Consider the following 11,301-nt stretch of genomic DNA (forward strand, 5'->3'; position numbering starts at 1 on the left):
CCTAATTGACCACACCAGTATTACAGTTTAGGTTTTACAAGAGTTGAGCTCCTCATTATTGTGTTATTGTGAAATGAAGAATACTGTGGTTCTTTGGGGGTGATGAAAGGATGAGCACAAAGTGATTTGCGGGTGCAAAACCCCCATAATGCTGCCGTAAATTGTGTTTAGCACCTGTAAAGTCTGCTTTTACTGGCTGCTAAAAATGTATGTAAAGAATGGTTTTCACCTGACATTCTGCACCCGCTGTCAAATTTGCACTTTGCCATCATTAATCCACTGAAATGATATTGAAATGAATTCAGATTAAGAAAAGAGCATGGAACTGGGCTGGATCTGGATACTAATCGGGTGAAAATATTATAATGTGATGTAAGGATTTTGCTTTCACTTAGGCAATTGCTGACCCTCCAAAAACTTTACAACTCTTCTTATAAGGTGCAAACCATGGTAGAAGTGAGTAACTAAGAGCTCTCTGTACTCCTAACTCTGCAAGTGCTGCTGCTAAATAGATTGATGCGCTCATTGAGACCCTCATTATCATAATTGCATTTCATTATTTGTGCCGGTTGAGTAATTTGCATTGCTCACATAGGGTGCAATGCAATTTGAATTTTGCATCCACAATTACTTGTACTGTGGCCATACTTACATCACCCCTTCATGTACTGCCAGTATTTGCCTCTTTATTGCATTTTTTAATGTATATATTCTGAATTTGTTTTATTTAGCTTTTTATCTTGGGTTGGGGGGGGGGGGGGGGGTATAGAGAACTTTAAAATGCAATAGAACACATTTATTATAAACATCAGTGTGTTTTGTTTTTTTCAATAAACATCATGTAAAATGTGGAAAACATCTGCATCATTGATTTGGCTGGGGATTAAACAATTGGCACTAGAATTGCTTGTGTATATTGTTTATGTGTATTGTTCATGTATATTGGTCCACCACCATATTTTATAGTAAAAATGGCATCCAACCATACAAACCAATATCCTAGAACTACAGGTGCTGGAATCGGTGTACAGTCCTCTATCAGTCACATGCATCCATCCACCAGCAATGAGTCCATGGCTGAATATCAACAGTCAAGCGTCAAGTTGAAATAAATGGCGGCCATGCAGGAATTGTCGTGGGTGCCCTGCTCAATTGTCGCAATGCCAGCAAGCCAGTAGCCACACAGGACAGTTCGTACAATTAAAAATGTACAGGCACCTTTTGCTAAAGAACAGCATTTTTTGAACAAATAAATAGTTATTATTGAGTTATATGGCTAATAATTAGCTTTATTTTGTATTTAAGTTTTAGCTTTATATATAAATCCTAAGCAAAAATGCACAACATCCTACACTTTATCCTTGACTTAAGTTGAGTGGCTTTGGTGCCCTCTGCACATGTATTGAACGGAAGGACATTTTCGCCTTGTCCTTTCTTCTCCAGTTTAGAGCCCTGCAAATGCCCAGATATTTATACACGGTTGCTTGTTTTAAAGCCCCTGTTTTCTAGTTGAAGACTATTGAAGAAGACCTTACAGAATATAAGATAGAGTCATCTGCAGTGATGAACAGGGGAGCTGTCTGTTCTACAGTATGTCAATGGAAAAGAAAATCTGTCCTAGAATAAAAACCCAGAGGAACTCCTTTATTAAGATACGAAAATGTTGTGTATGTTTATATCTATCTATCTATCTATCTAGAGAGAGAGAGAGAGAGAGAGAGAGAGAGAGAGAGAGATTATTTTTTATTTGTTTATTTACCCTTGTTTATTTACCCTTGTCCTGGAAAACAATTAAAAGACCATTACAAGGAACACAATAAAAACATGTGGCTCAAACTTAATCAGCATCACACAGAAATCAAAGAGCAGAATAAATAGGACATGAATCTACTGTTAATGTGGAGTGAAGGAGAAGCATTGGCAGGAGGTTCTAAACAATCCCCAAATAGAATCTTTAAAACCATCTCTTCAGGAGAATTATAAAATAATTCTACCAAATGTGTCTGAACAGCCAAATTGACAAAGTCCGGAGAGCGTAAACTATAACCAATGCAAGTGCTTTCCACCAGAGCACTCAAACAAGAAGGCACCAAGCCTTTAAAAACATGAAACACAAAACCTCTGCTTTGTAAGTGAGAGCCAGCCTCATGACGTGTCTAAGGGGGTCATTCCAGAACAAATCTGCAGCATGAAGGTATATTTAGTGTATGTAGAGCCTGAAGCACACTGGTAAATATAATCACCATAATCAAAAAAGGGAAGATAGTAGCAGTCACTGACTTTAACCTGCTGGATTGAGAAAAGACCTTCTTGTTCCTAAAAAGAAAACCTAATTTAGGTATTCAATATAGGAATTAGCAGAAAGATGCTCATCAACCCATATACCCAAATCTTTATAAAAGTATTGCCATGTAATGTAACATTAGCCCAAGTCAAATTTCTAATTATCTTCCTATTGGAACAGAACAGCCTTGGATACATGAAGTAATAATCTGGATTGAAATAGTCTGTGCTGTACAATATGAAATGCAGACTGCACCTCCTCCTGTCCTGTACAGAATAGTATAATCAGCATATAGATGTATATTAATATCCCCCAGATCAGATCCCAAGTCATGTATATAGAGGGTGGATTGGTCCACGGACTGACCCCTGACATACAGGCTTAAAGAAAGGGGCTTGTTACCAGGTTCCTGGTTCAATCCAAGCTACTGACTCTCTGTGTGTGACCCTGAGAAAGTCACTTCACATCCTTGTGCTCCGTCCTTCGGATGAGATGTAAAACCGAGGTCCTATTGGAAGTGACTCTGCAGCAGCAGTTGTGATGCGCCAGACGTGAACAGGAACAAACTCTAAGCCACTGTGCTTAAAGTCAAATAGTAGAAATAAACATTTAGGATCAGGGTGGACCTAGGTTTAATATCTTGTATGTGTTATATATTGCAAGATTGTTTTTATGCTGTGATACTAATAAAAAACTGAAATGGATGCTTTTCTTTATTTATTCTTTCAGTGTCTTCACTAGATTTGCACACAGACTGAGATTTTAACCCAATTCTGGCTCTGGTGCTTGGTTTACCTGCTTAGTCCATGCAGAATTCAAACAGAAAATGCACAGATTACGTTATTAAAAGTCTGTGGGTGAAGTTTATTTTCCGTTATTAGTTTCCATTTTCAATAGCATATCCCCATATAGGTCATGTAGACCCCCAACCTTTTAAAAGTTTCCAAAATAATATGTTAATATATATATATATATATATATATATATATATATATATATATATATATATATATATATATATATATATATATTAATGTTTTTCCTGTGCCATTTAGTACTGTTCTGTATGACTCTGGTCGGTGAAGGCTTGTGGTGAAATAAAATATTTTTGGGAAACTTGAGTCATTTTTTTTTGTAATGAAACATGGTAATGCTCTTTAGAATGTACGTAAAAATGCGTAACATCAGATTAAATAACCTTATGGTTTTACACACCCACACACAACCTCAACAGACGCTCACACGTTCAGTCCACTCCAGGCATGCCAGTTGATATCATTTTCCATGTATTTTTGACTTTGAGCACAGCACATACGTACCTTTCTCCTCAGTCTATTTTATCAGAAAAGCGCCCTTCTGCCGGTTTGTTTACAGCACCCTGTTCTAAACCTTGCTATGCGACTATATGAGTGTCAATCTGAAAGTTCACTCAAATAGAAAGCGCTACAGGACGATATTAGTTGCCAAAGATAAAACGCGGTCTCTGTTTCCCTTAAATCGTTTTTTAATGGTTTGCGCTGTTTAATTTTCGGTTTTGTTATTAAAGTGGCACGTGTAATTACGGCTACACTTAAATGAATACACCAAAAAGTCAATAACATTTAAAAACAGTATTGATACTAGCTAACACTGTAGTACTGTAGTCTGTAAAATGAAAGCTATAACTATAAAACACTAAATCGTGGTACATGTAATAATGCTACGATTAAGGCAAACGTTTCATAAACATCTTCAATATGTTATATGCTATATATATATATATATATATATATATATATATATATATATATATATATATATATATATATATATATATATATATATATATTGCTTAGTACAACTACATCATCATACATAATTTAACTAAATTCACTTTGCCTCTCGCGGAGCAACAAACATATTTACAGAAAGTACTTTTCCAAAGTTCCCTCTGTTTCATTTAAATAAGTTACTGAATTAATACCGATTTATTGACCTTACCGAACATCCCCGAATAAAGCACTGTATTGCTAGCTGTTATTTTCTTCCGGTTTCCAGAACGTCTAGCTCAATTTCTTTTTTGGTGATTGGGGTTGTGACGCATTACTTTTCTATAGCCTACATGTTAGTGTTGAAATTATATTTACAAACCATGCATATTAAATTAATGTTTCTGTTGACCTCTAATGAAATGAACGAGTGACTATTTACTAACGTGAACCTAGTCGGCTTTCTTATAAACTTGAATATATAAACTGTTTCGTTTTCTCCCTGGCAGACAGCAGCGATGGCGACAGCGGCGTCTCCAGAGGAGAAGTTCTCCTGCTCCGTGTGTCTGGATCTCTTCACCGAGCCCGCAACCATTCCGTGCGGACACAGCTTCTGTCTGGACTGTATCGGGAGCTACTGGGACCAGAACGACCAAACCGGCGTGTACAGCTGCCCCCAGTGCCGGGAGAACTTCACTCCCAGACAATATCATGACCGAACTGGTGGAGGAATTGAAGAAAACGAGAGCAATCGTCCCGTATGTGTCAGTATACACAGTGCTTAATTTGTACAGAGGTGCCGGGGCGCAAGCAGTTACATACCGTTAGAACCGCATGCGTGTATTTGAAAGAGTACAAGTCGCGTATTCCACATCACATACGAAGTGTAGTAAGCACAGAAAAATACATTAAAAGCAACCGCAGGACAAAAAGAAAAAAGAAAGACAAATATAACATTTCCGAGACTTCACGTTTATTTTTTAGCATGTGGATGTACTCTCCTGCTAAAGACTACTCTCTTTGCAAAAACGAATGCGAACGTCCTTGTCTATTTAGCGCGCACAAGAACTTGCAGAAAGGATACAACTGTGTTGAGAATATTGTAAATATTATGTCTGACTGAAAAACTTACATTCTCAGACCGCATGCATTTAGGTGAAAACATAGTAAGATAATTTTAACTTTCATAATATAAGAACTTTATGGCATGGCAAGCTCAGAGGTACAGTTGGGGTGTTAGAAAGTAGTACATTGTCAGGAAGTGGTACGCATACCAAAACTTGGCCCATGTAATGTCAAAAAATGGTACACTGTCAGATTTTGGTATAGGTGCAATCAATTGCGATCTGATGGGTGTTTTGCTTTGTCAAAAAGAGATACATTTACTTCTAATTATACGTTTTTTTGAAAACTTAAACTGAAAACAGGCAACCAATTTCTCTTAAAAGAAAAAAAAAACTTTCACAACAAACAAGCCAAAATGAGAAGTCACTGCAAAGTTGAGCAACTAAAAACATGTACAAGACCCAATGTATTGCATATGATAAATATTTGCATGCTGTTTTGTAAATAGTGGAAAAATATGAGAAGTTACATTAAAAACGATGTACAAGACTGGAAAATATCATAAATTATATTTAAAAGATGCAAAAGACAGAAAACAGCATAACGTACCAGATCTGATGGGGCATTTCCCTGCTTTCTTAGCGGACATTATTTAGGCAAGCGCGTGCGCTGCTTACCAATTTTTAACATGTACCTGAAAATACACTCACCTGGACTGCGCCCCAGCAAGCCAGACACAAATGAAGCTGACTGTACCTGTGCTACAGCCCTCTGGCAGTGCAAAAGAAAATATATTCTTGAAATGGGCGTACAGTTTTTAACTGTGTTTTGGAAGAAGGCAGAACCCACAGTAGGCTTATCGTTAGGACACTACCCTATTTACTGTGTGTGTGTGTGTGTGTGTGTGTGTGTGTATATCTATCTATCTATCTATCTATCTATCTATCTATCTATCTATCTATCTATCTATCTATCTATCTATCTATCTATCTATCTATATATAATCCTAGTAAAGGAATCTCATATGTAATGCATGTCTACAATTTAAAGAAAAGTCATTTGATTTGTACAGGAAATTGTATATACTACATTACTGCCTTATCAGTATTCTCCATTATCAGTATGAAGTCCCGTTGGTATTTTAAAATGATTGAACGCGTTATTTTCCATCTTATTTTACGAAGGGAATTCCCAGCTCCCGCTCCTGTCTCTGCTGAGCCCGGAGACGTGCCTTGTGATATCTGCCCCAGCGAGATAAAGCGAGGAGCGGTCAGGTCGTGTTTGACGTGCCAGGGCTAGTACTGCGAAGCGCACCTCCAGCCACACTACCACACGGGGTTGAAAAGGCACACGCTGGTCCAGCCTCTGAGAGATTTCGAGCAGAAGCTTTGCAAACAGCACCACAGATTGCTGGAGCTTTAATGTAGAACCGATCAGAGCTGTGTCTGCGCGCTGTGCATTGGCAGCGGCCACTCGAACCATTCAATTGTCTCGAGTGAGAGAGAGAGAGTGGAGAAACAGGTAAGCTATTGAAACTGAAGTGTCATAGTGTCCTTTAGAGCCCCATTCACACTGGCATGCTCTATCCAGGTCAGAACCTACCCGGGTCAGGACCCGGTGTCATGCGGGTCGGCTACGCGATTTCACATGGCTTTTGATAAAGCAGGGTCCACCTGGGTGACAGAAGCAAACACACAACACATGTATCAATGCCCCGGGAGCAGCTTGTTACAGACGTTTCCATCCAAGCTTCTCTGGATTGAACCGTTGGCTCAAATGTTGATTAGAGCAAATGTTTCTACATCCCTGCTGCAATTTCAATCAACAGAAATATAGCTAATCAGAAATGTTCCTTGCAGAAGTGAAACCTTCACGCAGACATGGCCGTTCAACCCGGGTCAAAGAGTGTCGACCCACATCTTGGTACGTAGTTTCACACTATGCGGGATGTGACCCGGGTAGCCAGAACCCAGCTCCGGACCTGATTAGGAGTGCCAGTGTGATCCAACCAGTGTTACTGGCATGTTTCTTCTTCTTCTTCTTCTTCTTCTTCTTCTTCTTCTTCTTCTTCTTCTTCTTCTTCTTCTTCTTCTTCTTCTTCTTCTTCTTCTGAAATTAAATTTGACCTGCTGTTTCTATGAAAATGACCAATGCTTTTCCAAATCAATCATATACATTACCATTATAAAAATAATAGAACAGTATTTTTTTTTACCTTATTGCTTTAGTAATATTCCGTTGTTGTGTCCCTGTTTCTGCTCATCTTGTTCTGTGCAGAAGGAGCTGGGGGAGAGACAGGCAGGAATAGAAAAGCTCATTGAGGAGAGACTGGAAGAGCTGGAGAGACTGAACCAGGCTGTGCAGTCACTCAAGGTGAGAATGACATGAGCAACAAGAACAGCATAATGAAACACAGCAGGCATGCAGAGGAGGCTCCAGTAAGGACTGGAGCATATTAGGATAATCCAGGTTTTACTACCAGCTTGATTAGCCAGTGCAGAGCTAACAAGCTCAGGTGTGTCTTATTAACTTGTAGTGAAACCAGGAATGGATCCAACTGCTATGCAATGGGAGTCCATCCCTTTATTGATAGCCATGGTAGGAGATGTACGTTGCTGATGTTTCATCTATAAAGGCATTTCTAACACCTAACCCTTCCTTCTCTGACTAGCTCTCAGCACAGGAGGAAAGGGCTGAAAGCGAGCAGGTCCGCTCCATTGAGAGAATCAGGACGGAGGTGGGAGAGCTGATTGGTGCTAAAGAGAAGGCTGCAGTGAGCCGGGCCGATGAGCAAAGGGAACAACTGGAGCAGGAGATCCAGGAGCTGAGAAAGAGGAAGGCTGAGATGGAGCTGCTTTCTGAGACAGAGGATCACCTCCACTTTCTGCAGGTGGGTTTCAGTGGGGTTTCAGTATCAAGACTTTTAAACATACTGATGTTTGTTTTTATGATGTTTTTTATTTAGCTCAAAGCATGGTAAACATTTTTGTTCAGTTTTGTTGCTGGTCTTTATGTAAGAATCTGGGCTCCCCCTGATTATTTCCTGTACACACTGAAAGACCTCCCCAGCTGCTCAGTCCAGTGTTGCAGCCCCTGTGCTACTTGGCTGACGAATCCTTTTCTCCACACTCCCCCTGTAGAGTTTCCAGTCTATCTGCACCCCTCCTGCAGCTCAGCAGCTCTTTGATAACATAGACAACTCTTTCTGGACTCTGAGGAAAGCTGTGTCTCGACTCAAAGACCACCTCGAGGGATTCTGGAAGGTGGAGTTCATGAAAGCAACTATAGCAGGTTGGTGCAAATCATATGTGAGCCACATAGTACCATAGTCTCAAGTTTTAAAATTGTTATTATTTCTACAGCATTAGACAGAATTGAGTACCTGCTTTCAGATTTCTCATGTTTGAAGATCAGATCATTTTAAAGTTATGAAGAATACCGCAAGAGATTTTTTCAGAATGGCCATAATATGAAAATAACAAGTTCCAATGTTTTAGTCATCCACTGTCTTTTATTGATGGATCAGTTTGTCATCTGTGGATAGAATACAAGTCTAACTTATATCTGGAGAACTGTCTATCCTATTCTATAAAAAGTTGACAAGGCAATTCTTCAGCACTGAGTATAATTTTCATTTCTCCAAGTGTTCTTTTTCACAATACTGACGGCTCTGGTTTTTCGTTTCCATCTATGCAGCAGGGGGTTTGTATCTGGCATGCTTAGTTTGTTAGATTTTATATGTTTTACCCCCTCTTTCTTCCCCATAGTTGACGTGACTCTGGACTCTGATACAGCAAACCCAATTCTCATCCTGTCTCAGGATGGGAAGCAAGTCAGAACTGGAGCTAAACAACAGCCTCTCCCTGACAATCCAAAAAGATTTGAAAAGCATATCTATGTACTGGGCAGGGAGGGCTTCACTTCAGGGAGACACTACTGGGAGGTGGAGGTGGGGGAGAATATATACTGGCTACTAGGAGTCACCAGAGAGTCTTCTCAGAGGAAGAGGTGCTTCACTGAGAATCCCCAGCTGGGTTTCATTGTCATTTGGTGGAATAAAGAAAATCATTTCTGTGCTCTCACTGCCCCCCAAACCCCCCTCCCCCTGAGCCCCAAGCCCCAGAAGCTGGGGGTGTATCTCGATTATGAGGAAGGGCAGCTCTCCTTTTACAATGTGGAGACCAGAGCTCACATCTACACTTTCCCTAACACCTTCACTGTGAAACTCTATCCTAACTTTTGCCCTGGTGTCTCCCACTCTGATGAAAATGCAGCTCCACTGATCATTTGCCCACATACATACACAGATTAAATTCACAATTCCTTTTATTTCAAATGGTCATCTCCAATGCATGCATGTGACAGGATGAGAATATAACACTGATGTAACACAATTATGAATAAAAAGCTGAAGAATTGAATTCAAGTTGTTTTAATGTTTGCTCTTTTATAAAAAACAAAACAAAAAAACACTGGTATTTAAGACTGACATCTTAGAACTTAAACTATGGGTACATTTAGTTCTGCATAGAATGCTATATATATATATATATATATATATATATATATATATATATATATATATATATATATATATATATATATATATTAAGGTGCTTCAACTATGTACAGGGGTGTCCAACCATGATAAAATGATACAATGAACTACCTCAGGGTCTGGATGGAGGTTTAATTGATTCAATTAAACAATTTGGAACAGGTTTAGAGCAAAGACCAGGAGTGGAAGGACCAGCTTTGACCAGCCCTGGGCTATGAATCCAGGAGCTGCTCTTCAGTTCCATTTGCCTGCTGTAGACATGTGTAACTAGATCATTGTCTTTTATATCTCAGTAACCGGAGATGTGGTTTGTGATAACTGCGGCACAGTCAGCCACACCGACTGTACCAGTTTTCCAGATCACTCCGCAAGCTTTAAAAGAAAAAGAAAACAAGGTTTTTATGGTCATGTTTTCAGTGCGGTTACTGCAGTCTGTACTAGAAGTATTCAGACTAAGACCATTGCTATGCACTCTAAGCATTTTAGAAAGTGATTTGTTTTTAGTCCTTAAATTCTTGGGTCACTGTCTCAAGTTCCACAGTATGAATCATATTAATGCTTCTGTAGGTGCAGTAGTGGTAGATATCCACCAGATGGGGGTGTAGACCAAATGGCAGCACACTTAGGTGCTGATTTAAGGATAGGCACAGTGCAAACAATTGCGCCTGCAAAATCCAAATTGCCTAGCGGCCAGGCACAGCGGCCAATGTAAGCTTAAGAGCAATGCAAGTACAGAGAGCAGTAGAGCGCTGGATGAGATTTGTGGAGCACAGAAAACAAACCAAGCATAAAATATGTCACAGGAAGGGCAGCAAAGTCCTTGATGCGTGGAAAGGAAAAGAAAAGTTTTTTTAGAAGGAGCTGAATTCCTTACTGCTGAGGTCACTCAGCATGAAATGTAGTTATTTGGTAAAGCCTCAGCCAACATCCGTTTTGCTACCAAAGAGGCCATATGGTCCTCTATAGTGAAGAAAGTCAATGCTGTCGGTGATACTTCTTTTTTCTAGGATGAAGTGATTTCATTTTTTAACCTGTTCTCACAGCTCATGAACTGCACAATAATATTACTACTACTACTACCACTACTACGACTACTGACAGGTCGCACATTTGTGGAGCTCCTGCAGCTGTGCTCTAAAAACATTAAAAACAGTTATTTCAACTTTTTATTTTTCAATTCTTTTTATAATTTAAGTTATCTAAAGTAGTAGTGCACCTTTTTAGTTAAAAACATTCTGGTTAAGTTGTTTTATTTTTAAATAAAACACTTATTTAGTTTTTCCTTTTCTCTCCCTGCACTTGCCTCCATAAGCAAGTGCAGGAGAGATTTTTCCTTCTTTGAATTTTCCTTCTTTTTAAAACACTCCTTTTATTAATTCATTAATTTTACTTTAAAGCTTTTATTTTTGTGTTTTTAAGAAAATTATTTTTATATAAATAACTGTTTTAGTTTTTGTGTTAAAAATCGTTTTGTTTTAAAAAAATCCCCCATCTCTGCTGTGTGCAGAGTGGGGGAAGGGCAGGCAGGGAGCACAGGCCGTGTGCTCCTTTGTTTGCCCTTTGTTTGATTTTTTGACTTTCTTTTGAGTTTAAAACTATTTCTTAGTTTTGAACTTTGGTTTATTTTTGAATTTTCTTTGTGCCCC

The 11,301-nt window shown here is 39.0% G+C and overlaps 1 protein-coding gene across 1 annotated transcript; it reads left to right on the top strand.

The window, feature by feature from the left end:
* The first annotated feature begins 4,269 nt into the window (after window positions 1–4,269).
* Window positions 4,270–9,523, top strand: LOC117425206 (E3 ubiquitin-protein ligase TRIM39-like). Its single transcript, XM_034041981.2, has 5 exons — window positions 4,270–4,790; window positions 7,375–7,470; window positions 7,769–7,987; window positions 8,238–8,388; window positions 8,865–9,523. The coding sequence occupies exons 1-5, from the start codon at window positions 4,551–4,553 to the stop codon at window positions 9,407–9,409; spliced, it is 1,251 nt and encodes a 416-aa protein (XP_033897872.2). The 5' UTR covers window positions 4,270–4,550; the 3' UTR covers window positions 9,410–9,523.
* The last annotated feature ends 1,778 nt before the right edge of the window (window positions 9,524–11,301 follow it).

The sequence above is a fragment of the Acipenser ruthenus genome, chromosome 20, assembly GCF_902713425.1.
Source record: "Acipenser ruthenus chromosome 20, fAciRut3.2 maternal haplotype, whole genome shotgun sequence".
Lineage (NCBI taxonomy): Eukaryota > Metazoa > Chordata > Actinopteri > Acipenseriformes > Acipenseridae > Acipenser > Acipenser ruthenus.